Genomic DNA, 24,573 nt, shown 5'->3' with positions numbered 1-24,573 from the left:
AGCAGAATCTCATACCTATTAAAATAGCAATGAATATACAGATAATCACAAAAATTAAGCCAAACTAAACACAATTCTTTCACTACTCCACCTAGACATGTGAAAGAGTCATGTCAAAGACTAACTCACCAGAACACGAAGAAGCATCTCCACCTATGTTCTGAATCCAGTTCCTGTAAAAGGAAGTATTACAACTTCAAATGTTGTTTCCTACAGCCTGCCCATCCTCTTATACTAAGTAAGATTCATCTTATCTAAATAATAACATAATGGATAGGAAGAAGTCTGTATCTGAAATAATTCAGTTAAGAAAAATACACCAGTTATTGGTAAGAGGCAAGACTGATGCAGTATTGATGGGAACTGTATGGTAATCAAAGGCTACTATTACCTTTCAATTTCACTTTCTTTAAAAATATCAATGCAGGAAGCTTCAAGTGATTTCCAAGCACAGTAAGGATCTCTTGCCAGAACACAGTCAACGCAAGTGGTATACTTGTCACAGAATGCCACCGGAGACTGAACCACACCAGAATTTGAACCAGCATAGAGGTATCTTCTGCCCTAAAAAAAAAAAGCACAACAAAAAACCCCACAGCCAATCACTTTCTCAAAGCCAAACAATCCAGTTCATGAAAATTTAAGTTATTAGAAATAAAGAGTTGCATATATATAGCCATGTTTGTAAAAACTGGAGTATGGGGGGAATAAGCATTTTGATTAGCTTTTATTTCTAGAAAGAAAAGGAAACTTGTCTTGAAAATACTCAGCAATGCTGAAAGTGCAAAAAGACGAACAAAACCCTGTAATAGATATAGTTTATAAAAATGGGAAGTAACTATGTCTTAACCATGACTTTATCACTCAGTTTTTCCACAAATACAAATCCATCAACAATCCTACAAGGCAAGGCAAGCCTGTTCTGATAACAAGGCTGCAGCAGGCACACGCAAGTCTGAACAAGCAAGGCTTGCTGTATGTAGGACCTACCCCTGCTCCTGTTAACCTAAAGCAGCCCTACTGCCTTCTACCAGCCAGGTCTCTGCAGCCACATCAGCACCAGCCTTACAAGAGCCAACTGCAGCTGACTACTTGCTACTCAAGGAGGAACACTGAATAGCATTCAAAGAAAACAGCCTGGCAAGACACCTAGGAAAGGGCAGATATAAACAGAATGGCCGTTTGACCCACTATTGCTGGGAATCCCACTCTGAGCATGGCAGGAAAAGACCACACTCATCCTGAACATCCTTCTCATAAAAGGAGGGCAGCTGCCTTATTTCACTCATCTGTTTGAAAGCTCAGGGACATCGATGGCTAAAGGTACATTGTGACTTTACATATTATTATGCAAAGCCTCAAGAAAAGGGCCTGCACTGTAACCAAAAACCACCTTCTCTAGTCCTTTTGAGAGGCTGTGCATACAAAGCTGAACAGCACATCCCACCTTGGCAGTGGGTTGCTTTCATCCTGAGCAGAATACCGAGTGGATTTATCTGCACTCTATCGCAGTTGTCATGGCAAATGAGCCAGATTCAAGCACAGAGTGGCTTTTCCTGTACTGCAGTTGTATGGATCTCAGTATGTAGAAATGTATTGAGGGGTCATGCCTGCAGCAGGACTGCTTGACTCTCTCAGGATGAATATGGATCACAAAATGATGGACAGACATCTAAGAAAAATTACTATTGGAGAAACATTCTTCAAAAATCTCATGTTTGTGACACAGACTTTTGGTTTTGACATCAGAAACAGCTTCAGGAAAACAACTAACATGGGATCTTAGGACTGAATTTATGTTTTGGAGTTGAGTGGCACTCTTTCACTAAGGACATAACGAGATTTTGCTATAAGAACTCAAAACAGGCTAGTCTCTTTAATGCAATCATTATGAGGAAGTCTGTCTTCAAATTAAACTAATGAATGAATGCATTCTGACTAACAGCAGTCTTTAGAGGAAGCTACAAGACCACGCACAAATCAGTCTCACATATGAAGTGTGCAGGCAGCTTTCAAGGAAGATGAAATTCTTTGACACTGGAAGATAAAAGACAAAACTGGATCAGAAAAGAATCTGCTGGCATTGCTGGAAGATGGACTTTGAAAGAGAATCAAACTTCAGAAACACACATTCAAATGCAGTCTTTCATCCTGAAATTTAACATGTTAGTATGGGACTATGCTGCAGTGCCCACAGAAGAAAGTCTGCAGTTTTGGAGATGTACAACTTCCTAGGAAAAACTTTGCACTCTGACAGAACGCTTCCCCAATGCATCAAGTGCTGCTCATCTCTTGAACGCTCTGCCAGCGTCACGGTCTGTGACTGCTGCTGCGATATCCAAGAAGGTAGAAACTTGTGTTCTCACACTGGGGAGCAGAAGTAATCCCTGCTTGGGTATACAAGAGCTATACAACTTTTGTGACTCTGGCACCTAACCCAACCTCCAACTCATCATCACTGAAAAGGATCGCTGCTTTTATGGGAATGTACTGGACAGCACCGCTTCAGTTTTGCATGTTGAAAGTTATTCTTGCAACATGAAAAGCTTTCCTTGAAGGAGATACAAGCTGTTACTCTCCACAGTTCCATGCAGGAAGCAGTGTTTTGTTTCAATCGTAAACTTTGAGAAAAGACTCTGAAAAAACAGCACATCCCCTACACAGCCCCTATGCCATGTCTTACACTTTCTCCTTTCAGAATTTTCTTGAGGAACTGAGACTGTGGCACCTGAATTCAGAGTGAATAGATCCAGTGCCATCACTTCTACACTAGCCTTGGCTACCAACTGCATACTGAAACGGCTAGAACATGTGTCTTTTTTTTTATCAGGCTGTAATGCCTATCAATCCCTTCTCTTCCACTCCCCAGAAATGGGGGAACTGTAATTAAGCCAGTGCAGAATGATCCCAGAATTTATCAACAATTAGAAGAATGGGCATTAGCATATCTGTTAGAAGAGTTATCTATCAGTATCTTCTATCACAGGGAAAATGATGAAACCTCCTGTCAAAGCAGAGCATTTGAAGCTTTCTTTGCAGATAAAACAAAAGAAACCAGCAAATGCTTTATTTATATATAAATACACACACAACATATACACACACACACACACACACACACACACACACAGTTGAGGGGTCTGATGCTACAAGCCACTGATTAGGGTAATAATTTTATAAACATTCATGGATCTGTAGGTCTGAGTAACCAGGGCCAGAAGCCTAACTAGTGTACAAATCACACACAGCGATTATCCTCTTACTGTCACAAAACCACTCCAGGATTAAACCAAGCAACTTATTAATAGCACAGAATGACTGCTGAGTTTAGAGCCTGTGGCAAAGGTTGTGTCCCCCAAATGGAGCTGCAACCTCACCAGAGCTCCTCACCCCCAGCCGCACCAATGTGACTGCTCCCATGCTACATCTAGCATGCATGAGCTTGCCAGATTTGGGACAGAAGAAACCAATTAGTTACACAATTATAAGTCTCTCTGCCAGACAAGACTTCTCTCTTCTTAGGTTTGTTTCCTCATAAAGATATACCACTCCTCTGCTAAATCCACGATGATTTTTCCTCACGGATTTGCTATGGCCACAAGGGGTCGGGATTTAACATTACTCCTAATCTGAAAACTGGTACCTTAAAACGTGTTACAGCTTTCAGCTTCTGCACAAGGAATCCAGGAGAAGACCTGCACACCTGTCTGTGTCCCCCGCAACCTTCCCCATATCTACATACCTGCAGAAGCTTGCCACCTACCAAACGCACTGAAATGCAGCAGGCAGTATGTGATACTGCTTCAGTGTGAGGAGTTACAGATGCAGCTTTTGGCTCTGTACACAGTAATGGTCATCTTTTGGCATGACAGGGTTACAAGGTCATGCTAAAAAGTTTTGTGGAAGAGCAAACTGAGATGAATGCCGTGATGCTTATAGCACTTACTTTTTTGGATGAAAGCAAGAGACTTTGGACTGGCTCAAAGTTTGGAAAAAGCTGTGTTTCTTCAATAATATGCATTCCATTTTCATAACTGATAGCTTTGTGCAGGGCTCCTCGATCTGAAACAACAAAGCAACATATTTAAGAAAGATTCTTAAAACAATAAAGCAGGAAAAATTGCACAATTGCTATAATTTATCTCAATAATCTGCTTGCTGTTCAACTGAAGATTTCACACAACTCTCTGCCAATGGCATTTGCACCATAAGGAGCTCTGAGCTTTTAGGACAAAGAATGACCACTTAGGGATTCTTTCATGTGTGTTTTTGCTGCACTCATTGCAGTTTTGCAGTTCTTTTCCTACAATACTTTTTCAAAGCAGGTAAGATTCTCCATTTACTCAGATGGTCCCTTACTTTTTAAATGAAAACACTAGCTGGTGTAGAAGTACCATAAATATGGAAAACTCAAGAATTTATCTTAAAACACACTTTAGCCTAAAGAATCAGTGAATCATTAAAAGAAGTGTTTCGCAGAACTCACCTGTACTGATGAACATGACATCATATATGGTGCCATTGAGTGCTCTGACTCTGTCTACTACAATCTGGGTATACTTCACATCTCGTTTTACTAGTCGAGGTCTGTCTCCCATTGGAGTCACTGAGTCATCCATTAGAGGATGATCTTTAACAAACTGCAATGTTTTGTCTGGTAAATTCAGAGAACTCATGTAGTTTGATGCTCTGGCTTCATTGTTTATACACTGGTGGCAAGGTGGGCAGAACAAACCAAGAAAAGAGATACAATCAAATTATAATCATTTACTTGTACAAAATAGAGACAATTAATAGCAGCTACCTGCATTTTCTTCTCTGCATTACTTTGGCCAGTAAGCACACCTCTACATTACACTCATTCTACTGAGGAAGGTCCTCAGGTCTCGTAGTACTTTTGCTTCTGTACTAATCCCTGAGTTTCAGACTACATTTTTGTTTGGGCCAAAAATACATTTTAGGAAAATATTCTTTCTGGACTGTCATGCTTCTTGACTACTTTCAACTGTCACATTATTCAGCAGTAGCAACAAGATGACTGCAGACAACATAAGAAAAGAGTGAAAGAGGCCCACCACTGTGAACATTTCTGTTTGCAGAGCAATGTACTGCATTAGATAAACCTGCTGAGCCTACTGAGACAATGCAACAATTGCTATATTTCTGTTCATCTGAACTAAGAAGTATTTGATGTTGCCTAGTGTATACTGACATCTATTTCACTATTAAAAAATTAGTAGCAAAATAACAAAAATACAAAACTAACAAATAACTCAATTATAATTTTAAAAACTCCACCTTGATTCCTAGATACAAAGTTCAGAATAAATCACTTGAGTATTCTTCTACAAAGTCATTACAACAAAAAGCATCCACATCAGGGCAAACTAAAATTAAGTTTTAATAGGCTACCTAATATCTTCTATTTTGATTACTCCTGAGTGTTAAGAAAAGACTAGTCATCAGATCCAAGATTAGAAAAACTTACCGCACCAGGTCGTGGATTAGGAATTTCTCCATTGTATCGTACCCACTTTGTGTGAGACTGTTCTACTGTAGCGCTCTGCATGTACTTTCCTTTTGAGAAAACCTCTTCTACAGTAGACAGATTGTATGCACATACTGCTGACAGCCCCACATTATTCCTAAAAGATCAGGAAAAGAAAAAAAAAAATCATAGGAGTAATTATTACTTCTTGTAGTGACCAACTGAGATTAAAACTATTTATCCAGGAAAAGGCTATATCACACTCACAGTTGTGGGGTAAAGACTCCATATATCACTGGTTCCTTCAAAGTTGGAGACTTGAGAATAAAAACATCATTGATAATATTGAAAATTAAATTCTTATCTGGGATGGTACAAATCAATCTGGCCTTGAGAAAGGAAGTCCATTTCTTCTGCAATGTCCTTAATCCTCCTTGGTCCCTCTTTTGGAATTAGAGAAATAAAAAAGTGTTTGTGAGGAGAATTAGCAGCATTTTTCCACTTAAGAACACAGCTATACTTATTTTCTAACATTTAATCTATAGCAACACTGCTAAATGTCAACACAATCACAAGCAGAAAAGTAAGGAAGCCACAGGAAAATTAGTTGATTTAACAACAACAAAAAAAACCCAGAATGATTTCAAAACACACAAGAAAGATATGAGGCTTTTTTATAAAGGATACTTCAGCAACACTTGAAAAATTGAAGTGAGAAATGTACCTCTAGAAAAACCTGTTTATTAGAACAAGTAAAATAAGCATTTAAGTATTATCCTGTCCATTAAGAGAAATAAGTAGCATTGCATTTGTTCTGTGACATCTAAACCACGATTTAAATTCTAATGTTGAAATATGCACTTAAACTTGCCTGACATTAATTATTTCATTAGAAGAAATGCAGCAATAGCTTAATCCTGCAAGCAATTACCGCCTTCATTAAGGATTTGCAGTACCAAGGTTAAAAGAAGTAAAGATATTGACTAGAATCGTTTCAAAATATCTGATACTTGAGCTGTAGCTGTTACTTCTCTTCAAAAGGAGAGCATATTTGAGCATTATTAATATTTCCATTCATTATCCAAGGCTGTTACGCAAAGCATTAAAGGAAATGTGCAAAATTTATGAAAACAATTAAGTATAAATGCTTACAGATTTCCAACCTGCCTTTGATTCCTATTTCAAACAAACAGCAGCAATAAAGCTCTCATATGCCATGAAACTCCCCTTTTAAAGAGTGCACAAGCTGTCAGTGGGCAGAGGGCCATAATAATAAACCTCACTGCTTGTTTAATGGAAATCTCAAGGGCACTAACTTGTTATTGATGCTTTGACTTCCATGCTTGAACATAAAAGAGTAAAGTCAAAATAAAACATTTCAACCTCATCAAAATAAAATGTCTAGATAAATTTCCTTTTAGAAAAAACAACCCCTGAGGATATTGATATATTCCACTGGAAAAGTTTTTGTTAAATAAGTGTTCTCAACCAGAAAAAAATGGTTCATCAGCAAGATTTTTAACCAACACTCCTGAGTGTGTACTTGAATCAGACTAACACATTGAGGTTTAAACACAGCAACTATGACAGATTCAGGCTGCTGGTGACCATTTTCCTTGAAGTTCTGGCAGCTCTAACAGCTTCAAGGAAGTCCCATCTGCTACACCATACTCAAGCGCTATTCTGCTGTGGACACAGCCTCAGTTTTGTTTGTGTACAGCTACCTGAAAGTAACTGACAAACACCCTATGTGCTCAGCTCCAAAGTCAGTTCTTCCCAGGGAGCTGTACTTAGTTGTTTAAAAAGAGTAAAAAGGAAAGCCAGGGGACAGACTTTTTCTGTTCCTGGGTTTTGTAGTGCTTGGTTTTCTTCCTCCAGGGGTGGGAAGAACTGTCAGATATACTGACATTTCACCACTGTGCAAAATTAAATCAAGTATTTGTTCCCAAAACAACAATTAAGCCTTCTTGGATCTGAAGAACTGATTGAAATTGCTGATTAATTAGGATGCATTGTTTGACCATTTCCAAGTAATTGGCAATAAGTACACAATATTAGGCTGTTTGGAAATTAATTTCTATTTTGTAATGTGATTTTCATTGTATGTGTTTCAGGAAGAGTACCTTCTCAACTGGCGTACTGTTACATATTTTTGAAAAGCTCATCTTATGAACTTTCACGCTGTATAATTAAATTATAATATAAACTGCATTTTTGACAAATTTTGGAGGTTTGAAGTTCAGATGTCAAAACATCAATTTCAACAGATCTACTTCTACGAGTTCAAACTTGGACCTAATGCAGCGCAACCTGCTTGGAACATCAATGGAAGTATATGGCCAGGGAAGTGTTAACGAACAGACAGTGTGACTTTGGTTCCAAAAATTTCAACATGGTGATTTTGACCTTGAAGATCAAGAAGGTCATAGACATCCTTCTGCTATTGACGATGATGAATTGAAAGCTCTGGTGGAAGCAGATACATGCATAACTGTTTGAGAACTTGCAAAAGAACTTGGGGAAGCATGTCAACTGCTGTTTCTGAGCATCTGAAGAAGACTGGAAAGTCAAAGAAGCTCAACAAATGGGTGCCGCACGAATTGAATGAGAATGACAGAAACTGCCGTTTTGAAGCATCGTCGGCTCTTTCGCAACCAGAATGACCCGTTTCTCAACTGTATTGTGATGTGCGACAAGAAATGGATGCTCTATGATAACCAGCGATGATCGTCTCTGCAGTTGGACTGCGATGAAGTTCCGCAGCACTTCCCAAATCTGCACCAAAAGAAGTTCATGATGACTGTCTGGTGGTCTGCTGCTGGTTTAATCCATCACAGCTTCCTGAATCCGGGTGAAACAATCATGGTGAAGTACGTCCAGCAAATCAATGAAATGCACCTGAAACTTTAATGTCTGTGCCCAACACTGGTCAACAGAAAGGGTCCAATCCTTCTCCACGATAATGCGTGGCCACATGTTGCACTTCTGACGCCGCAATGGTTGAACAAACTGGGCTATGAAACTCTGCCTCATCCACCGTACTCACCAGACCTCTCGCCCATCAACTATCACTTCAAGCATCTCGACAGCTCCCTGTGTGGGAAACACTTCAGAAACCAAGGGGAGGCCAAAACTGCCTTTGATGACTTCATTGCCCCCAGAAGTCCAGAATTTTATGCAACTGGAATAAATATGCTTGTTTCTCGTTGGCAAAAATGTGTTGATTCTAATGGTTTTTATTCAAATTAATAAATTTTATTCTGAGCTGAGATATGCCACTTCAAACATACAGGTTGAAATCAGCAATTAATTTCCGAACAGCCCGATAAATTCTTTTAAACACACACAAAATTCTAGTTTAATTAGTAAAAGTAAATTGAACTATGTCCCACCTTGCACACTCTAGCTATTCTTGGAATCATCAGTTTTCCAACAAATTCATACTCCACCGACACCTCAGTGAAAAAGAAGTATATCTTGTCATCTTCTCCATCTGTGCTGTTTTGATCTGCTCTTATCACATCAGCAAAAACAAAACTGGGCTCTACAGATACAAAGAGAATAATTTTATATTATATATCAGTCTACTAATTTGATTCCCTCAAAGACCCTCTAGGAGTCCTCTTTTGTCCAGTCCTCATGCTGCATTTACCTGCTCTCCAGGCACTGATCTGCCTACAGTTTGCTGTTCATAATATGAATAGCATTTGTAAAAAAATAGAGAAAAAAAACCCCACAAACCCTATGTGAAAGCACTAAGGTACCCAAAAGAGAACTATAGTCTGTTATCCTGTACCTCAACATTCTTCAGTCCACACTCAAGCATGGTTTTCCAATGGCCTGCAGAGGTATCCTCCCTTGACTGCCTCTCCTCTATTTCAGCTATTAGCTGAAACACTGAAAATGGCAGTATCATTACAACATGTGTTACAAAACTCCTGTACTTTTGGGGCATAATGCATCTTCTAGAATACGCTAGCTTCATTATTTTGGTCCTTTTTGGTAGAAAGTCACAAACCTCTGAGTATTCACAAAACTTGGGTCAGTTTTGAAATTCAGATACCGAACCACAATCAGCTCAATTTGAAAAGCCATTAGAGACCAAAACCATTCTCTTCCTTACTATATTCTAATTACATTGCATAGTTACTATACTTCCTTACTATATTGTAACCGTGCTGCAAGGATGAACAAGTAGATACAAAATAAACTGTAGCCCTTTAATATCAAGTTGAAGTCTGTATGTCTTGAAGGTATTTTCCTGAAGGTAAAATCCTGAAATTTCAAAAGAAAATATCCTGCTAGCACACATGAGGCCACACACTCAAATATCAACGTATGCCAGTATAACAAAGTCTCTCTGAGGTACTAATTACCCCTTACACCAAGTAAGACACTTAAAACTCTGTCTGTTAGTGTGACACTGAAGAAGGAAAACAATTTGGTTCGGCCAGGTCTCAGGCCCACTTACCATTAAGCCAAGGTATTGCATACTCTGTTCTCAGAGGGCTCTGATAAGAGTGCCGTGAAATGATAGGTTCACTTCCCAAGAAATTGTAAGATGTTCCAGAATAAAGCTCCTCATCTTTAACAAAAAAACATATATCTTAGATTTTTCTCATGCAAAAGGGCACAAAAATATTTTGGGAAACTATGAAAGCTTAAACTTCCCACAAGAGGAAATAAACAAGTGTTTTCTCTAAACTGCCCCAGACATGTTTTATGTTTACATTTCTGCTGACCATTCTCAAGGCTAGTCCTTCCACGCTTGGGTTTATTATTGCTTTAACACAAGCAACTGGCAAAAGTCAGCATTGTTTTTGTGGTACTTTAACACTTAACATGTAAACCTACAGTTTATGCACAAAGATGCAAATTTACTTAAGAAATGCCACAGAAGTTTTGGAAGTAATTATTTTACTCTTTCTAATGCCACCATTATTTAAACTCAACTTTTAAGGATTTAGGCATCAATGCAAGGAGTGTGTTCTTTCTCATTTCCTGTTTCACATTACTTTAAGCTTGCCTTTTATGATCTTGTGACACCAGGGTACAGTTGTGAACTCTGGTTTCACCCAATCAAGATTCAATGGTGTCTAACCATCAAGTAATAAACTCTCAAAATATCTCAGTTCCCTATTCTGTCTCACGGATATGTCTTCAGGATAGCTAAAATACTTGTTAAATCTGCTGAAACGAAAGTACTTGATACTACAAAGGCAGTCAAAGTACATTCAGGATACCTGGACTAAGTATGTTAAACACATGAAAATATTTAAAAACTAGTATTAAATTGCTTCCAAAACAACCCAGAGTTTTAAGTTCTTTTAAGAAACAAGGTTGACTACATCAGTATTTTAATGTCTAACACAGTAAAGTTGTAAAAATATGAATGCAATCTACCATTTTGATACTGAGAGACTGGAGAATAACAGCAGAAAAGACTGAACGTTTTTATACCTCATAATGAGGTACACAAAGGCTGAACTTACCAACCATAACAGATGTATAACTTTGAGCAGGATCAAATGGACATCTGCCTTTACCATCTTCATTTTTACCTCCAAGTTCAAATGAAATTAAGTTCTGCAAAAAATTAAATTGAAAACACAAAACAAGTTGTTAGTACTTTTTCTTCATCCACTTGACTCATGCAAAGGTAACTGAAAAATGAACACTAAATAATGAACTATACCATCAACTTCCAGCAAAGGTGTTTTTTTTAAGATTATAAAAGGCCTATGTGTTTTCAGAAAATCTTATCAAGTCCAGAAAACAGAGAGGAAATGTGATCCTATGATTTGTGAGGGTAGGAGCAGAAAAGAACAGAAGACAAAAAAGAAAGTTAAATCCAAAGAAATCTTAAGAAAGAGCACCTACAAGAGCCAGACAACAAGAAAAGCAGAGAATTTAATTGATACAAGGAAAGAGCTGACAATTATTGAATTAGCCTACACAAAAATGGAGTTTGAGAAATCCAGGAGACTTCCTGAATTGGATTTAGCCATTTTCAAGATTAGGTTAAATTTGTGAGATGGGGCATAATCCAACTAAATTTTAAAAAGCAACAGAGTACTTTGGCTGCTACTTTGTAACTCCCTTAAAAACCAAGGAAGTGAGGATCAGGAAGATGACAGAGAACAGTAGCCACTGAGAAGTGATCAGTTACACTGTGTAATTAAGACATTGGAGGCTTAGGGCAATGACTTCTGGCAATGTTCCAGATGTGATGGCAGTCAGGGGAGACAAAAAAGAACAGTTACAAGATTTCTCAATTTCAAAACTGTTAAGAGCCACAGTAAGGAGAATGATACAAGAGTCAACAGTGAGAAAAGCAAGTTTTGATTTTGTGCCAAGATTTCACTCTGAAGTACTCAGCACCATGAAGCTATAGCATAGCCAGAAGGGGAGACAGGAATCTGAGAAATGTCAGGGAGATTTGGTTAATGGATGGAAGTTGCAAAGAATGTCACTTCAGTATTAGAAACTGGTTTTATGCTAACACACAATACACAAAGAATTATGAAAGTTAAGAAGCAGTAAATCTGCAGTTGAACAAGATGAATTAATAATTCAGTAAGCACTTTGAAAGGGAAACAGTACAGTTTATTTCCATCCTCTATCGTTACTGTGAGACAGTGTAGTAAATGCTCCAAACATTATGGACCAGCACTGAAATTGCAACAGCCTTTGGGAATGGAGATTAACTCATTGTTTAAATGAACTGGTTTTAAGTTACAGTTGTTACTGTGTCAAAACATATGTACATTCTTACCAGGTAATCACATGTGGGCTGAAACGCATTAGTTCCACACACATAGAGAAAAGTATCATTCAGCTGTTGCAAGACACGCACGTAATTACGACACTCTGTCTGTAATAAAGGATGAAAAAAGGACCAGTCTGATAAACCACAGCTTCCACATTCCAACATAAAGAAACAATTAAAGTTGTGCTGTCAGCTCATCTGCTGCCGCTACTTACGCCACACCACACCAGTAAGGCTGGGTGATACAGTCACCACTGGGACACCATCTCCCTACAATCTCAGTAGGTCTAATCCTGCAGCATCTGGTTTCCTACAGTCAGTAATATGCAGTTGCCTCAGCATACCTATCGCAGCACAACCAAGCGCTCAGCAGGGTGCATCTCAATTTGTTCCATGAAATCACAAGCTTCAAAGATACATCTGATCCATGGGAACAATTAGTTAAACACAGAATAAGTTTTAGACTCCGTCAATGCCCTATAAGCCTAGATGAAACAGTAAGTGGTGGTCAAGGCTGTTTTCTTAAGAGAGAAACTTCTAATACCATTAAATTAGCTACAAAGCTTTGTCACATATATTTCCCCCCCCCCCCCATCCAAGGAACCTTCTTAATTCCTTTGGCTCTAAAATAGAACAAAGAGTTTGAGCAAAGTCTTGAATAAAGGATACCATAAAGTTTCAGAATAATAACAAATAAAAACAACTCTAAACACTCACTTAGAGGGGTAAAAAATTGTGTCAACAACCACCCTTAATTTTTGCTGCTACACAGCCAGATACCACCACTGTACCACCACAGTTCCATAAACTACTTAAGAAATTCTTTCTTCTTATGAGCCAAAGGAGGTATTTCACTGACTGTGTGGTGCATTCACTACAGCAGAAAACTTGGGGGGGGGGAGGGGGAAGCAAACCAATTTTTCTGCCAGATGAGGTCCTTGAACAGCTGCATAAATACCCTTTGCTGGCACTAAATAACATGGCAATGGATGGGGGAGAGGACTGCCCATTTTAGTGTAAGAAACAGCAGTAGTGGCTTAATACTGTGACCCTTCTCAAACTACTGCACTATGCAAAACATCATGGCTACAACATAAATGTGACTATCAAAAGATCATGAGTACAATGAGGAAAAAGTACAGCTGGCAATGTGTGACTTGCTAAACTGGGGGCTGGTGTTAAAAAAAAAAAAAGGAAGTTTGGAGCTCTGTCAAATTATCTATTTATGGGACCTAACATCCCTTTAACTAACACCAATAATGCAGAGGACTGGTGGAGATGCACAGACCCTCCACTTAACTGTATGCACATACATATAACAAATTCACATCTCATATTCATAGTGGCCATATGTGAATATTATTATTAATAACCCCAACTGAACCTGGAGAACACTGAGTACATGCTCAAGAGACAGACAAGGAGGAAATGGCTCTTACATACCTATCACACCTCACCTTAGGATAATGTATGATGGTTGATGGTTATCAGTTGAAGAAAAGGCAGTAAACTGAATCAAGGGAGAGAGAGCCCACTCCCACCTCTAGAAGCCTCATGAATGCAAGATGTCTACGAGCCCTGCAAGCAGCACCTGGGGTTTTATAATAGTGTGAACCAAAAAGGAGGTGCCAATGTCAAATCCTTGCCAGCGTAGAGTAGGACTGCTTTTTGTATTCACAGGCTTGCAGACTTCCACTCTCAAACCTGCGCTAAAAGCCTCATCAATAGCCTAGCAAACTCTAATTTCACCGTATCATGAATGAAGTGGCACTACACGAAGGGAAAAGTACATTCACATACAGTCCACCACCTCAGGTAAGTCAATTAATTCCATAGAAAAGAAAACCGAGCAAGCCAGCCTGTGTACTGGCAGTCAAGAGGTTCCCAGAAACAGTGATCCCAGGGACTGAGCTTCCTGCACTGCTGAGCTGGCTGAAGATCAGGCTGCTCAGGTGTCCAGCAAGGTGTAGCTGCAAGGAGCACACCGGAGAGCACCACAATAAGGATATATGTAGCTAGTGGAAAAACACACTGCTAGAACAGCACTGAACTAATGAATATACCTCATGCCCTAAAGCAAAGCAAACAAAATTATCAGTCATTTTGTAAAATCAAGTGCTGGGAAGGAATTACTGCAATAATAAAACACAACAGTTGCTATCAATTACCTCAGTGAAAGTCATACTGGTTTATCATTTTAACAGAAAAGCTTGTAACATTAAGTACACATCAGGGTGTGTTCAGATTTTCAAACATTCGAATAATAGCCACTAGCAAGAAATAATGAACTAAGAATTAAAAAAAGACGACTAAGCATGGGGCAGTTTCTCAAGCTCAAGTTAATTAAAAAATTCAGTTGTTTTTTTTTTAAATTTTAATTTCAAACAGTTGGAGCCTTCCTTCTTTTAATCTTTCCTCTTAAAGTAAAATGTCTAGCATCGTTCTCAAAGTTCTATAAAACATACCTGTTCTGATTTGCCCTTGACTGCGCATTTAGTCCTTTTATCTTCTGTGACTTTCCAGTGTAACTAAGTGAAAAAACAAGCAACAAAAAGGCACAAAGCACTTTAATTCAATGCAAAGTCTGAAAATCTTGCAATACACCAAAAAAAGGCAATCCTAAAACTATCTGCAGCTAGTTTTGCAAGCAGCTTTCAAAGCTACAAAGCCATTCGTTCCTGAGGAGGGACACTTTAAAATGCATTTGCCTTTAGTGGGGCTAATTGCCCCACTGCTATTATCTTTTGGGTTCATCATGATGTTTCCCCTCACATTGCTAATGAATTTTGTATTACCATCAGGGAAATGAAACTCTTAACTGTTGTAAGTACTTCTCAATTTGAAGTACTTCTCAATTTCATTCACAGTTGAATGAAAAACACTTGGGGGGTGGGGTATAATCACATAAAACTACTGTACCAATTTACACTATAGGGAGAAGTTCAACTTTGTCACTTGCAATCATAGAACAAGTTTTATATGCTGGTGAAACTGCCCATCACCACCCGTAAAGGCTTTGTTCTGGTTAAAAATCACATGAGCATCTCCCAAAACATCCTGGGTGGGACTCCATGTTGCACCTCTGAGTGTCAGCCTGTGCTGCTTGTGGGATGCAAAGCAGGAGCTTGGGAAGGACTGGTAGCAATACAATGTTGGTAGACTTCTGCACAGGCTGATCTACTCTGAGAAGCTAAATGTCAGCACATCCAGAGTACTTCTCTGAGCAGGTTGGATTAGACTTGTCTGCACTACCATTTGCTGAGCAGACACACCTAGACACACAAAGCAAGCTGTATCCAAAAGGACAGGGCCTTCATTTCATTTAAAGCACATCTGCAGTCTGCCACTCCTCACAAGCTCCAACTTTGTTTCTGTTTTGGATTACCTTCTGATTCACATTAATAGGAGACCTCTAGCTCCTGATAATAAAAACATGCATAAGAACCACCATTACAGATGATCCCCAAAGTCACTCCAGTCCAGCATCCTGTCCCCAAGAATACACCTATGGTGACCTCTAATTAATTATTTATATCCAACTTATTTCCTCCTCTCATCTAATGGCATGTTTTACTCTACAGAGTCTTCCAAAAATAACAGAGGAGTAGCCCACACAGTATTTTCTCCTTTATGTACCTACCACCTAAAATGCAGCATTACTGATAGCAGGAAATTAAGTCAAATTTGGAGTATGATTTTTACATGGAGGATAATGTATTAAAAAATGCATACCTCGTGCTGCTTTTCAGCAATATTCACCGCTTTTAATGCAAAGATCACCTCTCTGGCTCCTACATATAGAACATCTTTGTCTTCACTTAACAGCAGGGTTGAATAGTTTGACACTTCTGATTCATGAAAATGTATTAGCTGGACCTCTGTTGAAATGAAAGAAAAATAGCACCACATGAAGAAACATGATCACTATCACTTCGGGTCAAGTTAATGGGTCATTTTTCTGATTTGTCTAACAGATGTTGGATTATCTTGAAAACAACAAAGGTTGGCTCGGACAACCCATGTAACAGACTCCTCAGAAGCTTGGTTCAACAAAAACAGCAGCTCCCATCATCAACATCAAAACCACTGGTCCCTGCTTTCTCGTTCATACCATTTCAAATGCCTAAATATTTCCTCTTGTAGTGATCCCTGTAACATCTTCATTTTTTTAATACCTGTTAATTCCCTTTTTTCTAACTTTTCATTTCACACATCCATTATGAGGACCTTCCTCACCTTTTCCCTTCCACATACCCACCTAATGTGGAAAATCAGGTCAGTGCCCATATTCCTTGTAACTGCCCCCAACAATCTCTCAAAAATTCCTGCACCTTAAAAGATGACATTCCAGCATATTACCATAGCAGAAAGACACAGAAGCTAAGAAGGAGGGTCAGAGGGTCAACAAGCAGATTTTGAAGCGGAGACCAGAGATGAAATGCACACAATTGAAAGAAATAAAATAAGGGAAAATCAACATGAAAAGGAAGAAGATGAGAAGAGGGATACCCAGGGGAAAAGGCAGTGGAATGAGGAAGCATGCAGACTGGAACAGAACAGCTTGGAGAAAGATGACACACAATGACTAATATACAGTAAGATTTCTCCTGTATGTACAACCATAATGGAAAAATGACTGAAAGCTTGGGAGACTGTTTTGTGCAAGAAACTACCAGAAGATTAATTATTAAGTGTGGCTTTTTAAGATATAGGCAGAAAACAATGTATTATGGCTTCTAATTTTAACATCAGATATTAGCACTTTTTCAATTATAATGCTCCAGAAACATTAATTTTAAACTAGATTCTCAAGCATGTAACCTTAAAATCTTTCGCTTGGCCAGAAAATTCTCCCCAAACAGATGAACTGGTTCATACCACTCCACATGTTCATTCCTCCACTGAACTAAATTCCCCCCTCCTATTCAAAGTAGGTTTCCTATATGTAAAGGCAAAAATCTTCAGTAGACAGAGACAGGAAGAAATAGCAGGAATTAAAATAAATTCCATTTATTTTGACTAATTTGGATGTGGGTTTGCAGTGCATTAACCATAACACCATTAAACAATAACTTGCCAAATTTTAGCTATTATACAAGATAGGAGCAACAAGAAGTCTAAGCAGGAACTACAAGCCTTGTCTAGACCATTCTTTCTGAAAAGATACATCAGTAGCTAACTGCTATACGAATAAACAAGAAAAACACTTTCCACAGCCATCTCAGATATGCTTATTGTTACTACATTCTTAATCTCTGTCTACCTGAACCTACACTATGACTGCTCAGTATTTAAACATCTTTCTTTAATGCTACTTCTTCGTACTGCCTATATACTTGCTTGGTTTTGTTCAGTTATAGCACACTTGGGTAAGTAATCGTTGCTAACTAACTACTAGTAAAAGATAATCCAAACACAAAACACCTTGTAAAACCTAAAGCATCCATGCCACATGGAGACTGGGGTGGTGGAATATATTTACAAACAGCAGCAAATAACTGGTCTATAGTCCTTGCTCTAGAGTTCTCTTCATACCTAGGCTATATTATTAAACCAAAAGCTAAAGAATTCTCTGATCCCTACTACTTCACACCACATTTGCTAACTCCTACTAATTGTATTGGGAGGTTATAAATATTTCCTTCAACTTCAAATACAGGGAAAGTGGTGTTCTATGAAAGACTTTCAACTCTAGGCACCATATAATGCTGTCAGAAGAGGACCAAACGCTTATCTTTCCTTCATCTGGTAATTTATTTAGCGTACAGGACAGCTTAGTGTCAAAATGCATCTCAGTCTGAAAAAGCATTTACAAAGATTATTAGCTGGAGAGGTGCGTTTTGCTAATATGTTCAGACTCAAAGTAAAAATAATTTGATTAAAACAAAGTATGTCTGCTGGGTTTTTCTCTTGAAGAAAGTTTCAGCTGCAAGATCCTTCAGCTGAGAAAGCCAAATTTGTAATTCCTCCTTTAAAAATCTATGTTTTCAGAACTTGAAGATCTGAAATCAGTTAACCCAGTACCTGAGTCACTTTCAAATATTCTTGTCCTAAGCACTTGGTAAAGCTGAGCAAAGCCAGCAACACCTGACCAAACTCACAGCAAGCAGGCTGGAAGAATATACAGCCTCAGTGAGTTTCAGATGCCACAGAGACCCTACAGTTGTGGCAATGTCCCATATTGCACTACTTGAGTTTCTCTTCTTACCTCTGTGTTCCCAAGTGATCCTCGGCACTGGCCCAAATGCTACTGCCAGTTCCAGTAATAAACCCCAAAGTGCATAAAAAGCACACAGAGCCATGTTCAGTGTCCTTGCTCTTCAGGGCTCCTTGGGTAATTCTGGCAGGTAGCGTTTCTTTGGCAGAAGAAATGCAAATCCCAGGGAGTATCAGAGACCAGGCATTTCAGACCCTGAGAGCAGTGCAACAAGGCAGGCTGGAACAACCGTACAAGTACGTGCTTTTCAGCAGATCACTTCTTCAGGGGAACGCACATTTTCCAGGATGCTGCATTCAGAGACTGCCCACACTCTCCACAGGCTGCAGAGCAGTGCAACTGAGTGCATTCTTCTCTTTTGTTCCAGAAGTAAATGACACTGTAGAGAGAGGAGGGGAGCAAGAAGCAGAAGAGAAAGCAAACCAAGTACTCCCCAAAATAGCACATTGTATGCACTGATCTTGCAATATTTCTACAGCTATCTGCATGGCTTAATTTGGATAAAGAGTATATTAACTGGTGAAAATATAATTCTTAAAAACAAGCCACACATTATATGTTAAATAGGAATAACTGAAAGCAATATTTTCAATCTAGAATGCAAAATATAAATATTTTGAACTGTCATTTATGTTTAATGAACAGAATTCAACTCTAGTTTACATATTTTCTTACTTTTAATAGCAAGCTGAAGAAAATCCCACCTCTCTGATAAATAATAAACAAAGATAACAAAAAACATTATGACTAAGTTCAGAGAGAAAAAGACATGAGAAGTGCAGCCTTAATCTTCATCATCAGTTACACAAACCTGTCACAACTTCCATCCTTGGGATCTTATGAACAGAAGTGTCATTTTTAGCAGTCTTTTCATGCTACTAATGCACTCAAGGTGTGCAGGGCTAGAAAGAAATACAGCTACAAAAACAAAGAGCTAATGCACTGCATACAAAAATAAAGGGAGAAAATGCCTCAATACTAACACTGGTAGGTAGGAAAGTCACTCTGTCTCTCAGCCACCCATTACTATCATGTCCAGAAAGGGTTCTGTTCTCAGCAATCAACAAAACCATTCCCTGCTTTCTACACCATCACCATCAAGTCCCCACTGCTCCTGTATTCCTACAACCACTCCAAGGTCAAGGTTCATTTAAGTATTTACCAGGAGAAGCGAGTGTATTCATCAATGACTAGATTGCTGAATGTGGATACATTATGAGGGCTGCACACCTGGGGGACATGGGGGTGTGAGAAAAGCACATTGTGCTCTGCAGCAGGGCACAGATGGTGATAGATTTACACTGTGCCATAGCCCGAGACACTAGTGTGATACTACTCAGAGACAGCCACAATCCAAAGATAACCATAATGCTTAGAGGTTAGTCAGCATGAGGGCAAGGGAGGGTTACAAGATCCTTAGTAGGTTTCAAGGGGAAAGGGGCAGCACCTGAGGAGGACAGAATTAAAAAACTAAGGGAAGGCTTCAGCAAGAATGTCTCTAAGGACAAGGGTGATGCTGATGGCCTCTTGAGGAGGGAAGAGGCCCCAGCTTTAAGCAGGCAAAGGCTAGGAACCTCTGGGAAGTGCAGCCATCAAGCCACTACAAACACAAAAGTAACATGGGTGAGTAGAAGACAGACAAATACATTAGAAGCTTATGAAATAATATCAAAATACAAAATATCTTTTATTCCTACAAATCTTTTGTCTACTAAGAAAAAACCCACATAAAACTACAACTTGCTCAAGCTGAACCTGTGACTTAATTGTTTAGGTTTTTTTAGTTTTGGTAAGCACTTTAGATGAGATCCAGCTGTTCATAATGGATCATGTAAGTAATTTTGTTTTTTAAGGCATTATACTTTCAGTTAAGCTTACTAAGCTTGTTTGTCTATCTTGCACCGTTCCTGTTTATTTTAATGTTTTCCTCTCCAACACACTAAAAAATGCCCACAGAGTTGCAAGGTATCACACAAACATAGTCTGAGACAAACAGCTTTACAGGTAAGTATTCAGAGAGTGAACAGTAGCTCAATGATTAAGTTCAAGGTAGTTTAGCAATTTTATTTTAATAGAAGTGTAAGAGGAAAAACAGCAGTTTTAAGAAAGATCTTTGAGCCATTATTTCTACACACTGCTAATTTTTTTTAATGCCACCTTTTGTTACTGAGAAGACTTGACATAATAATCAATTCCCTGTTGACTCTTGATTTTTTTAACAAAGACAGCCAAAACACCATTATTTGATACCAGTCCCAATTATAAGGAATCATTTATGTACAATACCATATAGTAGAGATGTCTCCAGAGAAGACTTCCTGTAGATCTTCTGGACTTTAAAATAGGACTAGCAAACCTATGCCCTCATAAAGGCAAATCCTGAGTCTCCCTACAGCCACAGTTACACTCCTAGACTAGCTCACCTACTTCAGAAAACGCAAAATTGTAACAAAATCTGAAACAAAAATTACATCACCTTCTGAAGAAGACAAAAGGTCTGGCTGGGTAAGTTAGTGCCTACTTTGCTGTGTTGGCTGGAGAATTGCTCTGGCCACACAAAGCAGAAATCTGTCATTTCATTCCCACTGTACAGGTTTGCAAGACAGGCCCTTCTTCACATCATTGTTTGGTGGGACATTATTTGTCAATCTAAGGTAAAATTTTGCATGTTAAAAAAGGAAGTGAGACAGACTACAGTGAACATTACATGTCCAATTGTACAAGATCCACTTTGTTCTCATTCCTACTAGTTTAAATAGAGATGAAAATGCACTCAGAACCTTGTCCTTTAATTTATCCTTCAATTTAATTACTCTTCTCCCCCCACCCCCATGCTGAAAATTATCCAGGATAACTCCTTCACTGACATCCACTGGGAAGTCATCCATAATCTAATATGATCCTGTCTTTATGTAACACAAGGGGTATAAGGGGGAAAAAAAAAAAAAAAAGGCCCAGACAATGGCCTAATTTCCAGATTAGCTCAGTTCCATCAGTGTTCACTAGCTTTGATTAGATTTGAGTGGTTTGCATTTCTGAAACATTAGATCTCCTAATGTTTTAGGTTTTACTCTTAAAAATGAGACACAATTTACTTAAAAACAAGAACATTTAAGAAGTACAGCAGAAAGAAACCTGGAATACTTCGTTACATAATTAAAATCTAATTAAAGTGACCACAGGTCTACTTCTCAGTTTTCTGTAAAACTGCTGAAAATTTTCTGAGGTCAATTTAAACCAGTAATTTTAATTTAGATCCTCTGATGATGATGTTTTTAAATCAATGTATAATGATGAACTGAAGCAAAATAGTATGTACACTACTTGCATGAGTTTTCCATAATGCTTGCATTTATGGTGACTAAACTATAGAAGGAGAAACAATCAACAGAGCTCCTGTTAGTTTCTCAGAGCACAGCTGGAAGTTCAGAGCTGTGAACATTCCCACTGACACAAATATTAGTGCACTGGCAGAGAAATGGGAAGAGACAAGTTTCTGCTCTCTCAAAGGACAGAAAAATCAAAACTGTTCACACTGCTTAAGTGCTAATAGTGAACATTTGCACAAATTAAGAAAGCAGGAAGTTACAATGGCATATCTTGACTGCTACAGAGAATGAAAAATATTTGGCCCTCACAACACCTGTGTCAATGGGCCAAGAAACAGAGTCCACCTTCTAGAAAAATGCAAAATACCAGCCCTGCAATGAGAGAAGCTGAGAAACCAACAGTGGAAAGACAATTACTATCTTTCCCATCCTCCAAGATACAGAGGCAAAACAAGCACAAAGAGGTATTTGTGATCATAAAATTTCATCTTTCACAGATGTCAATTCAGCAACCCTTATCAGCACCAAATTAACTTCTTGATATGTAATAAAATGCAACATCAAAACCCCAGAGGTCAGTGTTTTCTTCCCCAGACAGCACTGTAAATCTGGATTCAAGCATTGCATCTTGTGCACATGACACCTGCAGAGGGTATCTAAATTCTGGAATTTCAAACTTTAGAAAATGCCCAGTATTGCAACTCTGGTTTTGAAATCTTTTTTTCTTCTAATAAATACTTAGTTGCATTAAGGAGATTCTGAATTCAGTTATTACAGAAACTTCTAAATGGATCTACCTTTATCTTCTCTATGAAGGTTAAAACCATATGACAATTTACTGACACACCTGCAATAGCCATCATTATAACTGGGGATCCTTGCAATTCCCAAAAAATTATCATTAGCATCACAGAGTATCCAGTCTCTCCCTACAGAAAGCCAAACAGGCACTGGCCCTCCTGGCCTAATCCTGTTAACTCTCTTCTTGACTCTCCAGGCACACCAAGTGTCCAAACCACTTTCCTCCCATTTTGTGTTGCACTTTATTCTCCTCTCCAGTGCTATTTTTTCTTGCAGTCCCCCACCTACTCCCTGTTTATGCTCCCATCTGTGCTGCTAGCACATCCTCCTCCCCAACATAGGCAGTGCATAGCTACAGGTCATGTAAGACCCAGAGAGGCTGCCAGACAAAAGACCTTTCTTTGGGCTAATTCTTCTAATATATATACTTCCCTTCCCCACAAAATCCCCTTCACAGTACTTGCTGTCCAGTTACAGCAAATGACAGCCTCGCAATAAGCAACAACTGACTGCAAGGCACCCTCCCTTCCCATCACCAGGAATAAAAACACCATGGCAGGTTTCCCAGACAGCCTACCTTGCTATTTTTTAGGTTTTAAAAGACAAAAAAAAAATTATGCATTTGTAAAACTGTTAAGTTACTATGATGAGTGATTTGAAGAGGGATATGTGGAGACAGGCAAATTTACAAGTGAATTGCTTCCTCCAGCAAAAGAGCGGGGCGGGGTTAAAGGAGTCATCTGTCAGAGGGCACAAATTGCAAATTCTCCCAAAATAACTTTCTTCAAAGGCTTTTGAAAGCTTTAACAGAATACAGACCTCCTTCAGTGTCTATTGATGCCTGTTTGATAAAAGATTTTAAGACTTCATACACGAAAAAACAAACCCACAAAACTCCCACTGTGAGATTTTGCTTAAACCTGTGGGGTTTTTTTTCAGTTTGCCCAAAGTTTTGTTTCTAAAAATGGAAGAAAAAGTAAGCAATGCTTGTATTTTAAGTAATAAAAATTACAGTAAAAAAAGTGCACAATTTACCTTTGACAGCTGAATTTTATTTATATAGTTTATTTTAGACTGATAAGGACAGGCTGGATATATCCTTTGCTTTAGTTCTCACCCTTTCAAAAACCTCAAGCACAGTATCATTTTTAAACTGCCTCATGAAAATCATAATTTTTACAATCTTCTTATTATACAATATGTATGGACTCATTTTCTGCCCAGGTAAGTTAAAACTTGAAACTAGCAGACCAGTAGCCCTTTATGACTAACATAAATGTAAAGCATGGGATTATTTACATTTCAAATTGTAACCAAAATACTTTGTAGTTGATAGGTGCTTACAAATTAGATGAAGCTTTTTAAAATAATCTGATGTGGTCTTCACCTCCACCATAAAACTTGCCAGAGGAAGTGCACTGGTGCTAAAAGAGGATAAAAATCCTGAGAAAACTGAAATTCCCAGTATTAGGCTGAAACCTTCCGTGAACACAGAAATTTAATATTTTCCTGGTTCTGAATAGGCTATCAAGCCTGAGCTTAAAGCAGAGAATATTTATAATCTTCAGTGGAATACCTAAAGAAATCCTTTTTCTTTAATTCACATTCCTGTAGTTTTCTTTACTACTATGTGCTTTTTCTGTCCAAAGACTACACGAAGGTAAAATATTATGAAACCCCCCCCTCCACACACCCCTTTAAAACTATCTTCCTCTCCTTCATGTCCAATTGCACAAAGTCATAATGTAATGAGAATGTCATTAGACTGGTTAGAATGATACTTCAACTTGTGTTAAAAACATGCCCACTCAATGGCAAAACAGAACAGACCACAGGAAATTCATACATTTCTGAAGTCTCCTGTATATCATTTCAGTTTCATTTGGGACAAAACGACAACATCCAACTCACAAATGTCTCTGTGATAATAATTTTGAGGTTTCCATTTCAGATACAGTGAGGAGATGGC

At 38.5% G+C, this 24,573-nt stretch overlaps 1 protein-coding gene across 11 annotated transcripts in view; it reads right to left on the bottom strand.

Annotated features, from left to right (window-relative positions):
• SEMA4D (semaphorin 4D) overlaps nt 1-24,573 on the bottom strand; it is a 98,536-nt gene that overhangs the window by 23,470 nt on the left and 50,493 nt on the right. For all 11 annotated transcript variants that reach the window (XR_003400161.1, XM_026866406.1, XM_026866409.1 and 8 more), the window contains exons 3-15: nt 18,466-18,853; nt 15,990-16,135; nt 14,723-14,785; nt 12,264-12,362; nt 10,981-11,074; nt 9,960-10,073; nt 8,881-9,032; nt 5,756-5,931; nt 5,489-5,645; nt 4,487-4,709; nt 3,947-4,062; nt 392-564; nt 130-173 (exon numbers count right to left, since the gene is read on the bottom strand). Coding sequence is in view for 10 of the 11 variants with exons in the window: in XM_026866406.1 (XP_026722207.1) it covers nt 130-173; nt 392-564; nt 3,947-4,062; nt 4,487-4,709; nt 5,489-5,645; nt 5,756-5,931; nt 8,881-9,032; nt 9,960-10,073; nt 10,981-11,074; nt 12,264-12,362; nt 14,723-14,785; nt 15,990-16,135; nt 18,466-18,559 (1,651 nt within the window). In the remaining variant the exon portion in view is untranslated. The remainder of the gene's footprint in view (nt 1-129; nt 174-391; nt 565-3,946; nt 4,063-4,486; nt 4,710-5,488; nt 5,646-5,755; nt 5,932-8,880; nt 9,033-9,959; nt 10,074-10,980; nt 11,075-12,263; nt 12,363-14,722; nt 14,786-15,989; nt 16,136-18,465; nt 18,854-24,573) is intronic.

The sequence above is a fragment of the Athene cunicularia genome (genome assembly GCF_003259725.1).
Source record: "Athene cunicularia isolate RWA chromosome Z unlocalized genomic scaffold, athCun1 chrZ_part2, whole genome shotgun sequence".
Taxonomy (NCBI): Eukaryota; Metazoa; Chordata; class Aves; order Strigiformes; family Strigidae; genus Athene; species Athene cunicularia.
This window is presented reverse-complemented; position numbering and strand designations above follow the sequence as displayed.